The sequence below is a fragment of the Borostomias antarcticus genome, assembly GCF_949987555.1.
Source record: "Borostomias antarcticus genome assembly, chromosome: 24".
In the NCBI taxonomy this organism is placed as follows: Eukaryota; Metazoa; Chordata; class Actinopteri; order Stomiiformes; family Stomiidae; genus Borostomias; species Borostomias antarcticus.
In genome coordinates this window covers 8,895,630-8,918,016 of record NC_140257.1, presented here as the reverse complement: position 1 = coordinate 8,918,016, position 22,387 = coordinate 8,895,630, and the positions used below count along the sequence as shown (strand labels likewise).

Genomic DNA, 22,387 nt, shown 5'->3' with positions numbered 1-22,387 from the left:
ATGGGCCCCTTGGGCTGATTGCTCAGCTCGCTCCTGACTATAGCTCGCTCAGAGGGGTTGGTGGCTGTGAACATGAGACACTGGAGCAAAGACAGCGACACAAGGGTCGAAAACCTGATGGAGGCGCGCGAAAGAAATGCTCATGAAATACAGAGATACATTGTTGGAAGGCAGTTACTGGAGGAAGAGCACTACCGTTCTTTGTTTCTTATTAACAAGGAAATACGAGACGTCAAGACAACATTAAGGAATATAGAAACGATAAGTGGGTATTTTGATCAAATGCACATTTTAACCGTACAGCATATTGGTCTGAACCATTTTAACGCAAGTCCAAAGATGAGTGCGCTTTCTTCTGCGTGTCCTTGGAGAGGGCCAGCGACCAGCACGAGAGGGGCGCGTGGCAACACTTTAACAGATGGTATAGTTGGTGTTACCATTTTCATCTACAACGTACACCCTCCACGTCGCTGCCATCACATTCTAACACAATAATCAATTCATTAATGTCTACCACATAAGCCAATTGATCAGCCAATAATGTAAACTTTCATTGCTTATTTCCAGACCTCCGCTCCAACTCAGCTGTGCCGACGAGGATCATGTCCAAGACATCAATTCAAAATGGTCTCAATGCGCTTATCCAGGACTACAACATGCCTCGGAGTATGATATATATCGAAAAAGAAAAACAAAAGAATTTACGCGCAAAAGTTACTTCTTTTATTGAAAAAATATGCATAGAAAATGATTTAAAATAATCGTAACGGAAATCTCAATGCATGAACTTTACTGGACATGCGACGTTTTAAAACAGAAAATAGCTTATCCAGTCCCTAGTGCGCGCTTTGGAACGTTATTACGCATTTAGCCCGTAACAATTGGATTTAATAAATTCCAAAAATCATGGCAAAGATGCCGTCCGAAACTATCGCTCCACTCCACCACAACAATGTCGGATAGCGAAGATGATCACAGTCATGATGATAATGTCTTTCTCAATTTGGTTGCGAGTGTAATTCGGAAACCACTTTTTCAACTAGGCCACGCGAATTACGAGACACGCATTTACAAAACGTTGGGAACTATTTTACACAATGCAACATCAGAGGAATTTGATACATTCATAACAGATTTCATCTATTTCGCCAAAACCGCCCATGCTCGCCTGGATCCGCAATTCTACATGGAATTCATCAACGTGTGCACCAACACCATCTTGCACTGGGTATTTGCGCGCAGGGGCAGCACGGAAATCGTCAGGAAGTTGATGGAACGGACGTCAGTGTATCTTCAGGACCAGACTGACAACTTGGCCATTGCATGGAGGTAACATAACAAAGTGCTCCAAAACTCTACTTCAGTGATCTTTTAAGTGTGACATTGCAGGACCATCATCCTTTTCTGGAATTCCAACCTGAAACCTCCGTCGTCACTTCGTCATAGGTGCTTCACACCCATCTACAGACCCAGTCCGATAGGAGGAGTGACGCCTCTGATGTTCGTGGCCCAGAACCGCCAGTACGACGTGTTGAAGCTGCTGCTGCAGTACGGCATGCTGGAGCGCGAACGGCGACCCACCCACGTGATCATGTCCATCCTGTTCAACCCGCCCCGTTTTGAGGTTCTGGAAGAACTGGGGCGCGGCCGGCTGAGCAGAGAGCTGGAGGAGTGTGTGGTGCTGTGCTGCAGAGTGCTCACCTACATCCCCGTGGCAGACATCGAGGTCAGTGGGCTTTTTAAATATGTATTTCGAGAATTCACTCCACCAAAACACCACGCCACCTGTTGGGTTTCCGGGGACACAGGTCCGGCAGGCCCTAGGGCAAGAAGTCGGTCACGGTCTCGTGGTCGTACTAATCCCCGACATGGCTCTCCTGTCCCCTCAGATGCAGATCGCCTTCGGGCGGAAGCCCCTGTCCGAGGACTGGAAGGCGCACATCCCGCTGGCGCGCTACCAAGAGCCGTGCGAGCTGAGCCATCTGTGCCGGGTGGCGGTGAGGGGCCGTCTGCTGCAGGGGGGGCGGCTGCCAGACGGCATCAGGGCCCTGCCTCTGCCCCCGCGTCTCCACGGCTACCTCAACCTGGAGAGATGAACGCCAACGCCGCCCCCCCCCTCACACACACACACACACGCACTCACTCACACACACACACACACTCACACACACACACACACATACATGCACATTCTTGGACTGTGTGTGTTCATTAAAAGGCAGATGCTCATTAGTGAGCTGATATGCGTGTGGTCAGATGTTGCATGAGGAGTGGCTGATTCATTTGAAAATGTTAAGGGCCTGTCGCCTTATTAAAATGTTAAGGGCCTGTCGCCATATTTATTGATATCACCTGGAAAGAGACCAGAGATGTTTTTTGCAGGGTGAAGCCAGTGTCTGCAGCAAGGGAAGCAGAGTGATACGGATGTGTGTGAATTTAGAGCATGTGAATTTGACGCAGGCCTTTATGCAAATAGAGGGGGTGGCGACAAACCTGTCTGTCATTCACTCAGCCTCCTACTGCAAATGTCATGAGGGATCGTCAGTCCAAATAATTTGCTGTGAATCGAAACAAATTACTCCACATGCTGTCCACCTTAAAAAAACACATTTTTAGCATGCAAGATGCACACCATCTAAATATATGTTTTTCAATAGGTTATGCCTGGAATATTAAATTCCATTAGTATATTGTTCATATGGAATATAATCTTATCTTAATTTAACATTTCAGAGAGAGGAAACCTCAATCAATCAAACAGGCCTGATAGCAGTGAGCTGTCAGCTGAGCTGTAAGACATGAGACACGACTCTGGTTGTGATTTCAGTCTCGCTCGTTCTCTCTCAGGCTCAGCAGCATACAGGTGACCACCAGGTTCATCCTCGCACGGTATGTCCAGATACACACTGTCTGGTGGTATCCTACATGTTAATTTCCAGGCCAGGTCACAGCCTAATAGATTGACCGGTGAGTTATGTGTTAAGTTGAATAAATGAGAGTTGCTAGTAAAAATGCACGCGACTGTATTTTCCTCCAGGGGCCCACAGAGTTTTTCGGTGACAGGTAATAATAGAAATAGGCATACCTGATACACCCACCACTCTGTTTTTCTTGACAGGGGTATGTTTGGGAGACCTTCCCCAGAGATGGACGATTTGGCTCCTGTATCTAGGAATGGAATGTCTTTGGCCCTGTGTGAGAGAGCTGGCACTGGGAGAGGTGAGAGTGTGGCTTGACTCTCCACATGATGATTTGGGGGAGGGCGGCAGAAGCAATCCTCTCTCCCTCTCTCTGGCCCACACTAATGAGGGCCAGTGGGGTTTCCCTGTAGCTTAACAACCAGGATGTTTGTCTCTGCTGACTCACCAGGGGGTTCACAGATCACTGCTCTCCAGTCCACCACATCAAAATAATCATTACATGAAAACATCGGGGTTGTTTTTCCTATTTATTTGAAACAAACACAGAGTGCCGACTTTAAAGATGTGATGTAGGCTACTGATCTCATGGCAGAGTGTACATCACTAAAATGACATGACGTTGTGGAGCGTAATCACGTTGAAGACTGGAAACAAAATGTCCCTATGATGTAGAAAAACAGGTTGAAAGGTCGAACATCCAGTGATATAGGAGGAGCATCACGACCAGTCTCAGCCCATTGTCTAATACATTGTCATAGCAATAAAGATGTTTTATCTGATTGTGGTATCTGGTTGTGGCATCTTTGAGGATTATCGATCAGTAGAATAGATACACAACTACTAAAATGATTTCCCTTCCATGTGGCTTTTGTGTTTTTACTACATTCTGTAAACAAAATGGTAGAGTAGTTGGTTTACTACATGCAAAGAATGTACAAAATATGTTGGAAATATAGGTACAGCATTAGCCCCATACTGCATTTTATAGTGGCCCCTTATTTCCAACATCCTGAGAAGACACGAGTGGCAATGCTGCCACCTACTGGTGGTCTGGTCAAACTGCACATTACAGTACAGTATTGCATGGGAGAAATTTTCATAAGAGCATTAAATCAATGCAGAGTATTCTGAAAAAGCAACATACACAAATACAGTCTGAGGGAAATATATTTATTGCCCAATCACTATGTATGGTGTTGCAAGTGAATTGCATCTAATCTGCTACATACAATCAAATATGCAGTGTACAAATATTAGACATTTGGTGGAATATGGTATAATTGCCTACCTCACGAAAAAAGTCAAACAGTGCAGAAAGCTGACAATGCATATTACAGTAATAATCAATAAAAATCTATATTCAACAACATAACAACAAGCCTCTCTGAAATCTGCTGATTCATGAACAGATAATGAAGAACTCTTGCTCTCACCTCCGGGGACAACTCTTCCCATTCTCTCTGAATGCTAATAATAGCATAATAATTACATGAAAATGCTAGTTTGGATAGAAAGCATTTTTAAATGAATAGGGGCACTGGCGCATAACACAGACAAATGTCCTACTTGGCAGCAGAGGCTGATGAGGCTAGGTGCACTACGGTTAGGTTCCCCACTAACCTGACTCACAACTATAAGCATATATGTCCGAGTCGTCACAATGCACATTAAATAAACACATTTTCAGAAGAAAAAAAAATTTAAACAAAGAAACAAACGAAAACAAGCAGGAAGTAATATTTGTATACAACAAGTCTCCTGTTGTTGATACAGTAGCTACAGCTGCTAGCCTTGAGAAACACCGTGATCAGCTCTAGCGGTTAGAAGTGTGGTCGCTCTAGTGCTGAATTCATAGGAAGATGCTAACTTATGCTCTTACACGCCGCTCGCCGTCTTCTTTAGAGAATCGACAGCGACAACAGGCGCATTAATAAGCAGGACTGCAGAGGATCAAGATAATATTTGGTGCTTCATACAAATTCACTGTTAAGCAAACTTATCAACAGCAAATCGAAGGTACCTCTGTTGCCTTTTGATTTCCGTGAAGTGACAACTGTCTTCCTCTGCAAATTAATGAGCTCACCCTGGTCTACATACTGTATAGTGCTGCAGGCTTTATCTAGAGTGTGATGCTTCGAACTTCTGATTCCTTGGGGGGGGGGGGGGGGCATGGTGGGGTGCAGAGGGCTAGCTCAGGATGTCGGGGCGCAGGCCTATCCTCCGCAGCACCTCCTCGGGCATGCAGAGCACAGGATTCACAGCCTTGATCTGCTCGTTGCCCAGGAGGGACAGCCCCGCCACCCCGAACAGCGTGTGGAACGGGTCCACCTGAAGAGGAGAGGAACGCACAGCGTTTTAGAGGGGGGGGGGCGAGCAACGGGGCCACCGTTCTGGCCCAAAAACGCTTCAGAGACACGCAAGATGGGTGGAGATAAGACGTGACAAGTACAGGGGACAGTCCATTCTGTGATGTAGTTACAGGTTCACGCGTAGCATGAGGGACAGCACATCGAGCATTGACTAGACCTGGGTCAAAATACAATTTGAGATCCTTTCAAATACTTTAGAGTTTGTTTCAGTCTGCCTTCACTGCACTGGTACTGTACTGATGGGGCTTGCATATTTGCAGACATCATGCACAGAAACGCAAGTGAAAATATTTCAGCCAGACCAGGCATTTACAAGGGTCCAGCAAGGACCTGGAACAGCGCAGAGGGACTCACCATGTCTCCTTTAACGGTGCAGAGGGACTCACCATGTCTCCTGGAACAGCGCAGAGGGACTCACCATGTCTCCTCTAACGGCGCAGAGGGACTCACCATGTCTCCTGGAACAGCGCAGAGGGACTCACCATGTCCTCTAGAACAGCGCAGAGGGACTCACCATGTCCTCTAGAACGGTGCAGAGGGACTCACCATGTCCTCTAGAACAGCGCAGAGGGACTCACCATGTCCTCTAGAACGGTGCAGAGGGACTCACCATGTCTCCTGGTCGGTCTGCAAAGCCTCCCGTCTCCTCATCCTGGCAGGCTAAGATGAAGGAGCTCAGCTTGTCTTTGTCTATCCAGTGGATTCTGCCAATGATCTTCAGAGAGGCTAACACCCACCACGAGTAGCACACATCTGGCAGCTGAGAGAGAATAGAAGAATAGAACACAACATTTATTTTCACCATATATAACCAGTACAGGTACACTGGGATTCTTGTCACCGTTTGCCCTTAACTTATCAGCACTATTCAATTCCTCATTCCAGTCCTAGGTACGCAACTAGACATGATAAGGTTCTCAATCTGTCAATTTACTATTAGCAGTCTATCAGATTGATCCTCATCTACTTATTCCATCAATCATGGATGACTGTGACTGTGTCTGTAATACAGTATAGGTGGTGCAATAGAGGGAAATACTGATTCATATAATGTGTTATATTACACATGTTTTTAGTTGTGACTGTCAGTAGCAGGCTAGGCCCAGGCACAAGTGTGATCCTGCTCAGAGCCATACTGTACCTGCTCAGAGCCATACTGTACCTGCTCAGAGACATACTGTACATGCTCAGAGACATACTGTACCTGCTCAGAGCCATACTGTACCTGCGCAGAGACATACTGTACCTGCTCAGAGCCATACTGTACCTGCTCAGAGACATACTGTACATGTTCAGAGCCATACTGTACCTGCTCAGAGACATACTGTACCTGCTCAGAGACATACTGTACATGCTCAGAGCCATACTGTACATGCTCAGAGCCATACTGTACCTTCTCAGGGCGACCATTGAGGCCCCCAGACGGCAGCTGTCTCTCACAGAGCCACCAGCCCAGCAGGTCTGCGTTGATCTGGTGCAGCTGGCCTGTGATGGAGAGGAAGCCCGTACAGCAGTAGATCTGGGAGTGAGAAGACGAGACAATTCATTAACTAAGAAATAGTGCTGCTGTGAGATCTTTCTCATCAGATGGGCGTTGATATGAACGACTAGTACAATAACTAGTTCAACTGAACCTGATACACACCTGGCCAGCGTGAGACTCAGAGCCTGGCCTGCAGCCAAATCCGCCATCGAAGTTCATACAGGACAAGACAAACTCCACAGCTTTGTCTAGGTTGATGGCGTCCAACTTACCCTTAGGTGGACACAAATACACATCTGATCTGACACTGCTGTAGGAGTAGTCTTAAAGAAACTATGCATCTCTAGTAGGGGTGTAACGATACACTAATCTCACGACACGATACACGATATTGGGTTGACGATAACAATACGATACGATACACTAAGGGCAGGTGTGAAGCGTTGCAGTAGTGCTGCTGTTCACACCAATAGTGCATTTCTCCACATTTCTACTCCACTACACTGTGAATTTAGAGCTTAATTGTTGTAATATCATGGATAGGCCTAGAGACAAAAGACGTGTTTGTTACCAGTGTTGTGTAGCCAGTCTTCACTGATATACAATAAACATATCACGATATTGTTTTCACCTTGACGATACGTATTGTGACGTTTCTGTATCGCGATATATTGTGGCACGATATATTGTTACACCCCTAATCTCTAGTCAATAAGACAAGCTTAATTTCTCACATACCAGCAATGCAAGCGTTGCAACAGCACAGAAGGAAAACCTTGTGTCTATTTCCCCTATAAAGAGAGAGAAAAAGATTAACAATATAGTGTATGTATCCCACTAGATTCCCTGCCATGGTTTGTTCTTATCTTATTAGAATGAAAGTGGATCAGGGTCTTGGATACAGTAGCAGAAGGGTTGGTAAATGGCCAGCGCTACTCTCACCCCATTTATCGCCTGCAAAGGATCCGTCCTCCTGCTGCAGCCCCCTGACGTACTGCACCACCTTGTCCACATCGATGACGCTGACTGCCTCATACAACGACAAGATCTGACCGGTGTAACACGCAAGATTAAGACAGGGATTTACAAAACCTCAGTAGCAATGAGAAAACTTCTACCCCTATTGAAGAAGACAAGTTGACTTAAATTAGCAGGGAATTTGTTATTAACAAACAGGGGTTGAACAATTAGTTCTGTAACTGTTTTTAATTATTATTAATAATATTAATATTAATAATAATTATTATTGTATATTGAATTTGTTCTGTTATTATTTGTGTATGTGTGAACTCTGTATATGAGGGAAACGTCAGTGCAGAGTATAAATAAAGGTTTGAATGAATTAGTTGTAATTTTCATTCAAAGCAGGGTCAATCGTGGGGCAAGTCAAGGGCTCTGTATATCAGGGGGGATCAGTACTGTATATCAGGGGGGATCAGTACTGTATATCAGGGGGGATCAGTACTGTATATCAGGGGGGATCAGTACTGTATATCAGGGGGGATCAGTACTGTATATCAGGGGGGATCAGTACTGTATATCAGGGGGGATCAGTTCTGTATATCAGGGGGGATCAGTACTGTATATCAGGGGGGATCAGTACTGTTTATCAGGGGGGATCAGTACTGTACCTGTACTGTATATCGGGGGGATCAGTACCGTACCTGCACTGCGCTGAGGGTGTAGAGCAGGTGGGGGTCGTGTCCGATGCTGGCGCTGAGCCCTCCACACTCGTGCTGACAGGACTTGATGAAGTGGGTGATCTCCTGCCGGTTCATCCTGTGCAGCTGACCCATCAGGTCCATGACGGTCAGGCCCCAGTAGACCCCGCTCATCCTCAGATACTCAGACAGCGTGTACTCCTAAAGGGATGGGAGGAAAAATACATGATATACAGATGAGGACACCTAGGCTACTCAAAGATACCAACTACAACATGCCAAGTGAAGGGGCCCATAGTTGTTTAATACAATAAAATACCTACACTAGTATTTAACCAGACAATTTGATCAGACCTTGTGTAAGGTGTAGCTACTTACATAGTCGTCTTTTTTGGAGCCATAGGCTGCTATATAGTCTGCATGTTTATCCAAGAGCAGAGTACTTGGGGCATCAGACTTGATGATAACATCTTTAACTTGGGTACCCTAAGATCAAGAGAACACACAAACACATAACTTACACAAAACACACCAAGGGACCAAATACAGTAACTGTAATAAATGCATTGATACAAGGTTCGAAATTAACAAATGCCAAGAACCAAAAGCGGGTAACTTTATATTTTTCACGTGTAACGTTAGGTTTTGGAGGCCACTTGACACTTTAGCGGGTCACGTTTTACACATCAGCATTGATAGTTCAGCGCCATTTGCCGATGTGCATCATAAACGAAACGAGATGTAAAATGATTTGCGGGACTATCTCTAGCCTGCTAGGTATAGTTACTAGGCCACTAATTACCTAACGCTAGGTTAGGTAGTTAGCTAGCACTATTTGGCTGGTGAGCTAAAAAATAATATGAATAATAAAATAATAATAATAATAATAAAAAGTTAAATGAATTGATATAATGTCGAAAATATAACAATAACTAGCTAAAACCTCAACTTTATACTAGAAGCTTGGCGGACATTCATCATATTAGCTAATGTTCAGACATTTGGGCCAAATGTTGTCCAGGCACTAACACTGAATTCAAGGGCTGGAGTCAGGATACAAATCCACTCTAACGTGAGACGCCTATAGCAGATACAGCCTGGAAAACAGTAGACTACTGCAACACCGCTAGGCAGCTCAACTTGCCGGTGTTTTTAAGGGTTTTTCATCACGACCTGACGCGCATTTTAGTTCTATGTTAATTGTAGGCTAGCATATACAACTAAATGTATAATCATCCTCCGTTAAACCAGACGTTACAACGATTGAAAATGTTATTTCATCAAAATCAACAACAGTCAACATCAACAATCCAGTTACCATTCTAAAATTCTTCGCATCATCTGGAGTCGCAGACTTTTTGCGTCATGCCTCCTAATAGGTCAGCACGTGAACCCACGTGAACTGACGTGTGCTTTTGGAGAAGAAGCAGAAGAGCGACAATACGGACGTGCAAAGTACACTGTATTCTTAGGGCGAGTTTATTGCCATATGTTGGGGCTTCTATCACCCAGACAAACGAGTCAACCTTCGGCATAAAACGAAGTATTTTTGGAGGCTTTTAAAGCTGAAACAATGGTTCTCTCGGATTCGATCATCTTGAGAGTGAAAGGACTACTGGAGTTCAAGTGCCAACTGGAAACTACAGAGGTGTCACACGTACAGAAGGTAATAGCCAAGACGTTCGAGGCCCTCCGCTCCAAAGTAAAGTCTGAATCTCTCGTCCTAAGTGTTTGTAACAGTCCCGTCTTTACTTGGCCTAACAAAGGCGTGGGCCTATATGCCAAACCTGAAAATATAACTGCAAACACACCTTGCAAAGATATACTGCAGTTGATACAGACGGATGAACAGCACAGCACTAGCAAGAAATCAGCCAAAACAAAAGGCAAACATCATGTAACAGCAGGTGTCATAAATCTGAGCCTGATGACAGAGGTGACAGAACCAGGCCTTTCCTTGGTTCCCGTTCTTCACAGAGGAAGCACCCAGCACCGTCTCCTCCACACGGCTCTACCCATGGACTGTGTCCACTGTGTCCCCGTCAACGAGACCGTCAAAGTTGCACTCAATCAACTGGTGGGTGCGTTGAGCAGACAGCTGTCTGACATGGAGAAAACAACACTACAGCACATGAAGGAAACGACCCTGTTGGTACCACAGCCATTCCACTTCCTCCTACCTGACCGTACGGAACTGGTGACTGCGGTCTACCCAGCTGGGATCCCTGACTCTCAGCTGGACAGTCATAGAAAGGAGCTGCATTGTCAGTTTGAGCTGTCAGACGACAGGCCCTATTTGAGAAGAGCCAACGCATTCCACTTCCCCGATGAGCCCTACAAAGATGGCTACCTCAGAAACCCCCATGTCAACCTGAATCCCCCCACCCTGGAGAACGGGAAGCTGTACTTGACCCAGGGGGTCTACAGCTACCACCACTACATGCAGGATCGCGTGGACGACAACGGCTGGGGCTGTGCCTACCGCTCCCTCCAGACCATCTGCTCATGGTTCCAGCAGCAAGGCTATGTGGAACGACCCGTACCCACTCACAAGGAGATCCAACGGGCCCTAGTGGACGTAGGGGACAAGCAGGCCAATTTTGTGGGCTCTCGCCAGTGGATCGGCTCCATCGAGGTCGCTGCCGTGCTGGACCACCTGCTGGGGGTCACCTCCAAGATCATGTTCGTCAGCCAAGGGTCTGAGTTGGCCTCAAAAGGCCGAGAACTGGCCAACCACTTCCTGGCTGAAGGAACTCCAATCATGATTGGTGGTGGTGTTCTGGCGCACACAATCTTAGGTGTGGCGTGGAGTGAGACGACCGGACAGATCCGCTACCTGATCCTGGACCCACACTACACTGGGGGAGAGGACCTGCAAATCATCACGGATAAAGGATGGTGTGGATGGAAGGGTCCCGAGTTCTGGGATCAGAACGCCTACTACAACCTCTGTCTGCCTCAGAGACCAAACACCATCTGAGTCCCTTTGGCCTCCAGTGGTCAAGTTCTGTACTACAGCATTGGAATGTGTGTGAAGAAAATAATTAAGTCTGAGGTGGTGAATTAAAGGAGGGGGGAGTGAAACTTGTTCTATCTGCATATTTGATATTTTGGGCATGGCATCACTCAACTAATAAAATGTAATGCATTCAATATTTAAATTATATACAGTACCTAGAATTTATTGACAGAGGTTACTGGTTGATGTACACCTGCAAACCTTGTAGAATTGAAAATTTGAATTGTAAAATTGGTCACAATAAAGGCAGAGTAACAGTATAGTTTATTTAATTTAATGTTTATTGTGGGTGGGTGAAGGTAACATAAAAAGCTCACGTTATTTCCTACACCTCTTTAAATCAGATCCAATCTTCACACCGGGACATTACCTACCTCATCTACTATCAAAAGTAAAGAGCAAGGCATGAGAGTATAAAGGACGTAAGGCAGCCAACATTGTGTACTGTATCCTGAGTTGCACTGATCATTTGTATTCACACAAGTATAACAGATCATCTTAGGTGTCTTGCACATCTGAATCAACTCTCAATGCGAATAAGTTGAGTTAGACGTGTACTCTGAAGAATCAGGAACACCTGCAAACAGTCTTTACTTCGTACAACATTCTGTTCCAAGGACCTTCTGATTCTTCACACGAGTATAAAAAGAGTTCTAAACAGGAAAGACGACATTTATAGCAAGGACGAGATGTAGAATCACTTCATTTCTTGAATCTCCCAAAGTGCTCCCGAGAAATAATAAGTCTTTGAATTTGGGCAGTGCCTTCATAGATCTGAAAAGAGAAATTAAACAAGATTTAGTTAGACCATCCATACTTTTCCTATTTAACAGCAGAGGTAGGTAGATCTACTGTACAACCAACCTGGTAAATCTTGGCATCCCTCATCAGTTTCTCCACTGGATATTCACTATTGAAGCCGTTGCCACCGAACACCTGCACAGCGTCGCTGGCCACCTGGTTGGCGATGTCTCCGGCGAAGGCCTTGGCGATAGAGGCGTAGTACGTGTTCCTGCGTCCATTGTCCACCTCCCAGGCAGACCTCTGGTAGCCCATCCTGGCCAGCTCCACCTTCATGGCCATCTCTGCCAGGAGGAAAGCCACTGCCTGGTGCTGTGCACAGAGATGGAGAACACGTCAAAACAGGGTAACGCATCCCATCTTCCACCAAAGTAGAGAACCATTTACTTATCGACATCTCTTTAGACTTAATTGCCATTTTTCATTCGTCTTTGCATCTTTCAGCCACTGCATGTCCCTCACCTCAGCGATGAGTTTTCCGAAGGTCTTCCTCTCCAGGGAGTACTTGGTGGCCTCATCAAGTGCCCTCTGTGCCAAGCCTGTTGCCCCTGCTGCTACCTGCATGACAAGTCAATCACCATCACAAAAGCAATATTTCACAGACAAATTTGATTTCCAGTCCACACAGATCATTTGTATGGCTCACTGGTGGCCTGGTCTTATCGAAGGCCCCCATGGCGATCTTGAAGCCAGCACCCTCTCCAATCAGGACGTTCTCCTTGGGTATCCTCACGTCCTCAAAGGTGAGGCCCCTGGTGTCTGAGCACCTCTGGCCCATGTTCATTTCCTACACAGAGAGAGACAACCATCATTGGTTATGTGCTTCACGGTGCTTGGTTGCATAACATTTAACACATTTTTAAGCACTGCGAGGCTCTTCACCAGATTCCCACCTTCCTGCCCACCAGGAGACCAGGAGTGTCTGCATCGACAATGAAGCCTGTGAAAGCCTTGCTGGCTGGGCATTTTGGGTCGAGGTCAGTGCGTGCCAGGAGGAAATACCTTAGAGAGGAAGGGAGAATGACATATGGTCATCCATTTCCTAAATGCCAAGAAGCTACACGCATAACCAGTGATCAAGGTAGATGATGGTGCCTTTGCACCTCAATATGCTTTGAACTTCACAGATACAGCCATTATCTAGATTTATTATACCAGTTAGCTTTTCCTCCATTGGTGATCCACATCTTCTGCCCGTTGACGACGTACTCGTCCCCCACCTTCACTGCGCGGGTCTTGATGCCCGCCACATCAGAGCCAGCGCCCGGTTCTGTCACACCATACGCCTGTTGGCACAGACAGCAGGCAGTTCATACAGACCTTTCTGGTTTAGGAGCCAACATTAGATTGCATATAATAGTCTGGTCAAGAGGGAAAAAAAGACACTTACACACATTAGTGGCTCCTCTGTCATTCTTCCCAAGTATTTCTTCCTCTGTGCGTCATTGCCCGCAAGGATAACTGGCATTTGCTATTCGGAAGAAAGAGCAAAGATATTACTAGAGCACTATTCAGTCCAGATTTGACAACAGCAACCTTGTCCTAGGACCACTCTCACTATGCTCCAGTAAACTAATCTGACCTTCACAATGTAATCACTTACACCTAGAGAGTTAGCCTCAATGGCAGTCTGGACTCCTGTGCAGCCATAGGCCAACTCTTCTGTGATGAGGCAGGAATCGAAAATGGACAGACCCATTCCGCCTAAAATTAAAGAGACAAAATGTAAAAAAATGAATGCATACAGGAAAAAGATCAATCAATGTCACACAAAATTTTGTAAGGGAGTGCATACCGCAATCCTCTGGAATGTGAGAATTCATCAGTCCCAGCTCCCATGCCTTCTTGATGATGGGGAAAGGGTACTGCATAATAGTAATAAAAAGAAAATGTAAATGCTTGCGTCACAAGGAACTCATCTTAAACATCAGCCGCTAGACCAAAGATGAATCCTGAGAACCAGGGGCAATATTTGGGCTTTTCAGTCAGGCAGGACTACTCATCACACAAGCTCACCCCATTTGAACCCCCCCTCCCCATCACAAGAGGCAGGCCCCATGTTGTCAGTCTTCCAGTGTAACAGGTGAGGATCAAACCATCTTCTGGATGACAACCCAAACATCTACTGGCAATATTTAGACTTTTCACTGTCACGGTGCTACACGTGTCAGCTAGGCAAAGCTAAGCTAGGCACTCAAATCAGCATGCGACAAATATGTGTGATGTTGCCACTGCTAAGGTTGATCACACTCACTTCACCACTTCTGTCATAGGCAGCTGCAGCTGGGACAATCTCTTCCCGGGCAAACTTTCTGGCCAACTCCTGGAACTCTTTCTGCTGGTCAGTCAACTCTGTAAACGAGAGGCCATGATGGGACTCTGCACTCATTCACGTTCCAAAAATAACATGCATTGCAGGTCCTCCAACTCACCAAAGCAGAACCCTCCTTGCATTGCAGGGCTGGTAGCTGCCTTTGCACTGGCAGAGGCGCTTGTGCTCTGGAGCCGGAGGGCCTTAACCCCGGCTCTCAGCGCCTGAGTGGTGGACATGGAACAGGGAAGAAAGCCAGTGAACAGCCAATATTTAACCTTGTTAAGCAGAATGGGCAAAACAAGACTTAGGGACAAGACAGGGTGGTTTTACAATGTAATTTCGGCTAACATTATAGACTAGGCCTGATGTGCTCATGAACTTCAACCTGATCGTTTGACGTGATCATTTATCGACAGAAGAATAGTCGGCTAGGCTAGACTGATAAGGAGCCAGAAAACAGTTAACGTTAGCAAAACGACACATAAATAACACAAGTATGTTAACATCGAGAACAGTTAATGCTAGCTATACAATGCTATCCAGTCGTCCTATAGCTACATATTGAGCTAGGATTAGATAGAAAGGTAAAGACATGTAACCATATACTAAATGTATCGACTCTAAGAAACGAAGTATCAGGTAATCAAATGTACCTTGTTAAAAAGCATTGTTATTTCGTCTGTCGTCGGTGTTACGAATCCTTAAGCGCCCAAACCACCTTGTCCTTCTGAGAAACAAAGTATTTATACCCAATCACAACCGTGCATTCAATCACATGACGCGGATGACACTCGCAGGATGACTTTTGCCCTACTTCATTCTCACATCCATGATCCTCATAACTTACCTGTTCTAATGTCCCTTTACAGGAACAAGTCATGTAATTGCACAAATAAACACAAATCTGCAACTATCTTATTCAAATTATTGAGGGGAAAAATCGAATCCACCAAATCAATATAATTTAGTTATATAATATATAAATGTATTAGATACACGCACAAATTGCACAAAACAATGAACCAGATGCAATAAATTGATTTCTGATGTAGCTTAAAGCCTAGTAGGCTCTCACACTCACTCAAAATGTAAATTATTCTGTGCACGTTAATATTTTTAATAAGATCATTGGTGATACATTCGAATTTAATGACAGTACTGTGAATGATCAAATTTCACGTCCAAAATGTTTCAATCTCAAATCCACTTGACATGACCTATACTATGTAACTCATATACAGGTAAGAGCTGGTCAACTGTATATTCCAACACACCACCTTGGTCACAGAGCAATATGGTGAAAATTCTTATACAGCAGAGAGAACAAAATACACATGAAGCAGAGGGTTATTTGGGCCTGAGGCAATAACTGCACCAAGATCCGACATTTTATGAATACATTTGCAAGTATTTAAAGTCTCAACCTACTGGTGCCTTATGCACCTTGCGAACCCAGTGTAGGCCTACTGGGTTTGAAGATAAGGATACAGGGTCTTACAATGAAAGATAAATCACTTTCATGTTTTAACATCCAAATGAAGCAGTGAATTCAGACCAAAATCTCCATTAGGTTACATAGCTACACTAGCTAGGACCTTGAGACACAGAAAGGCAGCCTCAAACCTACCTGTGAATCCTCTGTATACATTGGTATTTATCCTGCTATGCAATGTATGTATATCAAGTAGTGTACAGAAGCTGGTTATCCTGAAACAGGCTTGTTCTGTTCTGACAGCTGTGTTGCTTCAATGACTCAGTGTGCTACTAACCGTTTTCTGCCTCCCCTAGTGGCTCTCTCTCCCTCCTACCCTCTAACCAAGTCCAGTGTCAGCTGTGGAGCTGTGGATATCGTAGTATTTAGTACACACACACACGTACACACAGACACACATCAGTCCACATCCGGCTTAGGCCTGGACCTGATGCTCTTAGCCTTTCTTGCTCTGAAAATTTAATTTAATGTATTGTTCTTTAAATGTTCTTAGCCATTAGACAAATATATTCCAGGAGCTTGCCCCAGGTTGCCTGTTTCAATATCTGTGTGGTCTGTATGGCTCTATGTGCTACTAACCCTGTTCTGCTCTCTCTCTCCCTCCTATCTTCTAACCAGGTCCAGTGGTTGCCCCACTGTCACCAGCAGACCTCCCGGAATCCGATAGATACCCCTGTGTCTGCTGTGGATGTCGCAGCATGTCTGTAGAATGTTCTCTCTCCTATGATGCTTTTAGCCTCTCTTACTTTGAAATATAATTTAATGTAATGTATTGCTTTATAAATGTTCTTAGCCGGTAGACAAACATACTCCTGGAGCTTGCTCGATCGTCTTGTTGAGGGGGGTCGGGGAGGAATTTTTACAGCTCTTATCTGGCCCCCGGGTGATTACTGTTTTGCTTCCCTCTGGAATATGTAGTGGGTCGTATGCCCTCCTCCCTTGTTCTCTGTAAAGCACATTGTGTTGCCTCTGGGTATGAAATGCACTATACAAATAAAGCTTTGATTGATTGACATAGCTAGGTCCATGTTTCTGACATTTATCAATTTTTGCATACTAGTAAAGCAGATTCAATATCAAATTCAAGTAGTCTGGTCAATCCCCTGGAAGGCCTCGTGGTTCTAGTTTCAACCAGATGGGGTACCATTTAGAGTGCAGCTCAGGCCACCGAATGACTGACTACCTCAGGTACACTTGTGTACCTATAGAACGCATTCTGAATTTCAAACCAAGACATGGCTTCATCAGTTCTTTAAATAAAAAAAGAATCCAAAATACAACAGCAGTTATTTCACGTTATTTATTGATCATGACTCCATTTACCTTTCAGAAAAGCAATTATTTCACCAGAATTCATAATTTGTTCTCAGCCTTCGAAAGGGAGGAGCCATTGACGTGGCCCAGTCCTTCTGCTGACTGAGGTTTATCTGGCACTGTGATGAGATTGAACAGCCAGGGGTACGGCAGCCCAGTCACTTTGACAGTGCAGTCACAGCAAAACAGTATCCCCCTAGAAGAGTGATTCTACTACCATCATATCCACTGGCAACACCAAGGTAGTAACGAGACAACAGACAGGTCTGAGTGGGACTGGTCGTTTTTTATTGTATCAAACAGATGCACATCTACTTTCCTTTCTTGGCCTTGATCTTCCTCAGGTAGAACTCCAGCTCCTTGCCCTCCAGGACGTAGCCGTCTGCCCTGCCACACTGGCCAGGCCTGGAGGCAATGCAGGCTGCAGGTGGGGACGGGAGAGGGGGACACGCAATTACTAGAGAGATTTAAACTAGTGCACAAAACTGTTAGTTACAAAAGTCACTTCAGAAATAAATAAATGGCTCATCGCTGTGCATTCAGTAGCAGAACTGGATAAGATTTCATCATGAATAACTGGACTGCAAACAGGTGGACGCTCATGAAACCCACGTGAACATTCAGGATATTACTAAGCTGGAACAAAAACCAGCCGCACATGGGTCCATAAACAAGGGAGTGAAAACACCCCTAGATCCACAAACGGGCTGGACTTACCAAGAAGTTTGCCCTGCTGAAACTGCTCCTCCAGGAGCGTGCTGATCTTGCAGGTCTTCTTGCGCTCGTCAAACTTCTTCTGGATCTTCTTCGACCTCTTCTTGTTCAAAACCTCCTCCTCCTCAGGAGTCTATCAAAACAAGAGTTGAGCATCATTTCAGTACATCTCTTAACGCAATAAACTAGCCCTTATCCATTACAGTGAAGCAGACTAGACGCAGGATTGCATAAATCAAATCTTAACTGGCCCTCCCTTTCCAACAACATTGGTCTTCCTCAGAGTCACGAATATCATCACTTTCATTCAGTAGCAGAACTGGACAAAGATATCTTCATAGAAAGACCAAGATTTTTTGGGGAACTTGTATGGACAATGCTAGCATGATTTTCAGCATTGTAATTGTAATGTTTGTCAATGGTTGAAAATGAAATGTTAATTTGACAAATTATAGTAGAAATGCAATCCAAAGCATATTTAAAGATTGTGATCGTGTGGGTATTACTTGCTAATGTTAATTCGATAGTGTAGGGATTAACGTATTCATACCAGCTTAGCACCCTTCTTGCGTCCCAGAGGCGTGGCATAGTGAGCCTCATACCACTGCCTGTAGGGCAGACTGTCGACCAGGACGATGCAGTTCTTCACCAGGGTCTTGGTTCTCACCAGCTCGTTGTTGGAGGCGTTGTACACAACATCAATGATCCTGGTCTTGCGAGTGCAGCCTGCAACAATGAGAAGCATTGATCAGGATGGCAAAATGTACTTGTACTCACGTATGGTCATCAAGACAACAGCTCTCCCAACCACCAAAAATAAGAACGAGGAGGAAATCTGGCTGCATCTTTCTCAGAGTCACAATAACATCACTTGCATTCAGTAGCAGAACTGGACAAAGTTATCTTCATAGAAAGACCATTTCCCCGCAACCGAACGGCATAACACTGCAGTCCAGAGGGGACACTTACACTCTGAGCCCCATGAGAAGTTGCCAACATCCAGCCTGAGAGCACGGTACTTCTTGTTGCCACCACGGACCCTCACTGTATGGATACGGCGAGGTCCAATCTAAAGGTAAAGAAAAATGACTTAGCAGACTTCACCTGAGATATCTAGCAATATACATTTCAGACCATCTTAAAAGTTATTGTAATATATACGGTAGTGTGTCAGAGTAACTATGACAAGTCCTAACATTGGTAGGTCCACAGATTTGAACCAAAACGGACAAAAAAGACATACCTAAGGTCACGTTTTCATCACCCACACCACACAACTGATCCTTGAACAAGAAAGCGTTTTTCTCTCGTGTGCATAGTGTTTACCTTGGTGTTTGCAGGAGGACGACCCAGCTCATACTTCCTCTTCTTGTGGTAGGGCTTGCGCTTGCCGCCGGTCTTGCGGCGCTTGTGCCAGTTGTCCCTCGAGATACCTGGGTGCAAAGAACCGTGTTAGGAGGTTAGATGAGAGCTCAACCATGCAATACTGCCATTGAATTGTCATGCGCTTGAGTTGTCAGTTCTCCAAGGTGATTATCCGCATACTGTAGTCGGATTCCTAAATGTCATCATTTCAACTCAGGCATTTGCATTAGAGCCCTGCACATGGCTAGCTAACCCCAGCATGTTAGCTAGCAAAGCTCACGACGAGACTTTGTAAACCTAACTCCAGTCCATCAAATACAGCTAGGTAGCTAAACCTAACTGCATTTGTTACGAAAGCATTCGAGACCATGACTAACGTTATCGCTTGCTATCGAAAACCAAAGTCTGATACAAAGTCTAACAACGGCCTAGCTTGCTCGACTGCAGCATCACTTACTAGCACCCACTGAGCTACATAGGATACGCAACACTAGAGCTAACCTAGGCACGAATGGAAGCCAAAACAAAGCTTATTTCAAGCAAACTGCAGTGCTGAAAATGGAATGGGATAATTTATCGACAGAAGAATAGTCGGCTAGGCTAGACTGATAAGGAGCCAGAAAACAGTTAACGTTAGCAAAACGACACATAAATAACACAAGTATGTTAACATCGAGAACAGTTAATGCTAGCTATACAATGCTATCCAGTAGTCCTATAGCTACATATTGAGCTAGGATTAGATAGAAAGGTAAAGACATGTAACCATGTACTAAATGTGTCGACTCTAAGAAACGAAGTATCAGGTAATCAAATGTACCTTGTTAAAAAGCATTGTTATTTCGTCTGTCGTCGGTGTTACGAATCCTTAAGCGCCCGAACCACCTTGTCCTTCTGAGAAACAAAGTATTTATACCCAATCACAACCGTGCATTCAATCACATGACGCGGATGACACTCGCAGGATGACTTTTGCCCTACTTCATTCTCATATCCACGATCTTCATAACTTACCTGTTCTAATGTCCCTTTACAGGAACAAGTCATGTAATTGCACAAATAAACACAAATCTGCAACTATCTTATTCAAATTATTGAGGGGAAAAATCGAATCCACCAAATCAATATAATTTAGTTATATAATATATAAATGTATTAGATACACGCACAAATTGCACAAAACAATGAACCAGATGCAATAAATTGATTTCTGATGTAGCTTAAAGCCTAGTAGGCTCTCACACTCACTCAAAATGTAAATTATTCTTTGCACGTTAATATTTTTAATAAGATAATTGGTGATACATTCGAATTTAATGACAGTACTGTGAATTATCAAATTTCACGTCCAAAATGTTTCAATCTCAAATCCACTTGACATGACCTATACTATGTAACTCATATACAGGTAAGAGCGTGTCAACTGTATATTCCAACACACCACCTTGGTCACAGAGCAATATGGTGAAAATTATTATACAGCAGAGAGAACAAAATACACATGAAGCAGAGGGTTATTTGGGGCTGAGGCAATAACTGCACCAAGATCCGACATTTTATGAATACATTTGCAAGTATTTAAAGTCTCAACCTACTGGTGCCTTCATGCACCTTGCGAACCCCGTGTAGGCCTACTGGGTTTGAAGATAAGGATACAGGGTCTTGTATGAAAGATAAATCACTTTCATGTTTTAACATCCAAATGAAGCAGTGAATTCAGACCAAAATCTCCATTAGGTTACATAGCTACACTAGCTAGGACCTTGAGACAGAAAGGCAGCCTCAAACCTACCTGTGAATCCTCTGTATACATTGGTATTTATCCTGCTATGCAATGTATGTATATCTATAAGTAGTGTACAGAAGCTGGTTATCCTGAAACAGGCTTGTTCTGTTCTGACAGCTGTGTTGCTTCAATGGCTCAGTGTGCTACTAACCGTTTTCTGCCTCCCCTAGTGCCTCTCTCTCCCTCCTACCCTCTAACCAGGTCCAGTGTCAGCTGTGGAGCTGTAGATATCGTAGTATTTAGTACACACACACGTACACACACACACATCAGTCCACATCCGGCTTAGGCCTGGACCTGATGCTCTTAGCCTTTCTTGCTCTGAAAATTGTATTTAATGTATTGTTCTTTAAATGTTCTTAGCCATTAGACAAATATATTCCAGGAGCTTGCCCCAGGTTGCCTGTTTCAATATCTGTGTGGTCTGTATGGCTCTATGTGCTACTAACCCTGTTCTGCTTTCCCTCTCCCTCCTATCTTCTAACCAGGTCCAGTGGTTGCCCCACTGTCACCAGCAGACCTCCCGGAGTCCGATAGATACCCCCGTGTCTGCTGTGGATGTCGTAACATGTCCGTAGAATGTTCTCTCTCCTATGATGCTTTTAGGCTCTCTTACTATGAAATGTAACTTAATGTAATGTATTGCTTTATAAATGTTCTTAGCCGGTAGACAAACATACTCCAGGAGCTTGCTCGATCGCCTTGTTGAGAGGGGTCAGGGAAGAATTTTTACAGCTCACTTATCTGGCCCCCGGGTGATTACTGTTTTTTTGCTTCCCTCTGGAATATGTAGAGTGGGTCGTATGCCCTCCTCCCTTGTTCTCTGTAAAGCGCATTGTGTTGCCTCTGGGTATGAAATGCACTATACAAATAAAGCTTTGATTGATTGACATAGCTAGGTCCATGTTTCTCACATTTATCAATTTTTGCATACTAGTAAAGCAGATTCATTATCAAATTCAAGTAGTCTGGTCAATCCCCTGGAATGCCTCAAGTGGTTCTAGTTTCAACCGGATGGGGACCATTTAGAGTGCAGCTCAGGCCACCGAATGACTGACTACCTCAGGTACACTGTGTACCTATAGAACGCATTCTGAATTTCAAACCAAGACAAGGCTACATCAGTTCTTTAAATAAAAAAAGAATCC

The 22,387-nt window shown here is 44.6% G+C and overlaps 5 protein-coding genes across 5 annotated transcripts; 2 read left to right on the top strand and 3 right to left on the bottom strand.

Moving 5' to 3' along the window:
* Nucleotides 1–656: 656 nt before the first annotated feature.
* On the top strand, nt 657–2,096 carry LOC311325494 (ankyrin repeat and SOCS box protein 17-like; the record flags this gene model as incomplete). Its single annotated transcript, XM_084458208.1, has 4 exons — nt 657–666; nt 1,044–1,329; nt 1,447–1,726; nt 1,890–2,096. The coding sequence occupies 4 exons, from the start codon at nt 657–659 to the stop codon at nt 2,094–2,096; spliced, it is 783 nt and encodes a 260-aa protein (XP_084314334.1).
* A 1,981-nt stretch (nt 2,097–4,077) lies between these two features.
* Nucleotides 4,078–9,801, bottom strand: rabggtb (Rab geranylgeranyltransferase subunit beta; the record flags this gene model as incomplete). The annotated part of the gene is made up of 9 exons (XM_084458207.1): nt 4,078–5,249; nt 5,901–6,050; nt 6,684–6,809; nt 6,936–7,046; nt 7,512–7,564; nt 7,716–7,821; nt 8,438–8,635; nt 8,813–8,920; nt 9,790–9,801. 9 exons carry the CDS (start codon nt 9,799–9,801, stop codon nt 5,109–5,111), a joined length of 1,005 nt encoding a protein of 334 aa, XP_084314333.1. The 3' UTR covers nt 4,078–5,108.
* Nucleotides 9,802–9,900: 99 nt separating this feature from the next.
* On the top strand, nt 9,901–11,605 carry ufsp2 (ufm1-specific peptidase 2). The gene has a single exon (XM_084457950.1). The coding sequence runs from the start codon at nt 10,008–10,010 to the stop codon at nt 11,412–11,414; it is 1,407 nt and encodes a 468-aa protein (XP_084314076.1). The 5' UTR covers nt 9,901–10,007; the 3' UTR covers nt 11,415–11,605.
* A 137-nt stretch (nt 11,606–11,742) lies between these two features.
* acadm (acyl-CoA dehydrogenase medium chain) lies at nt 11,743–15,296 on the bottom strand. Its single transcript, XM_084457951.1, has 12 exons — nt 15,222–15,296; nt 14,687–14,789; nt 14,509–14,606; nt 14,050–14,119; nt 13,858–13,958; nt 13,645–13,725; nt 13,410–13,540; nt 13,148–13,256; nt 12,901–13,041; nt 12,717–12,812; nt 12,318–12,566; nt 11,743–12,227 (listed from the first exon to the last, which is right to left on the bottom strand). Exons 1-12 carry the CDS (start codon nt 15,234–15,236, stop codon nt 12,156–12,158), a joined length of 1,266 nt encoding a protein of 421 aa, XP_084314077.1. The 5' UTR covers nt 15,237–15,296; the 3' UTR covers nt 11,743–12,155.
* A 2,345-nt stretch (nt 15,297–17,641) lies between these two features.
* LOC311325492 (small ribosomal subunit protein eS8-like) lies at nt 17,642–22,331 on the bottom strand (the record flags this gene model as incomplete). The annotated part of the gene is made up of 6 exons (XM_084458206.1): nt 17,642–17,795; nt 18,092–18,221; nt 18,639–18,814; nt 19,058–19,157; nt 19,415–19,521; nt 22,319–22,331. 6 exons carry the CDS (start codon nt 22,329–22,331, stop codon nt 17,686–17,688), a joined length of 636 nt encoding a protein of 211 aa, XP_084314332.1. The 3' UTR covers nt 17,642–17,685.
* Nucleotides 22,332–22,387: the final 56 nt, after the last annotated feature.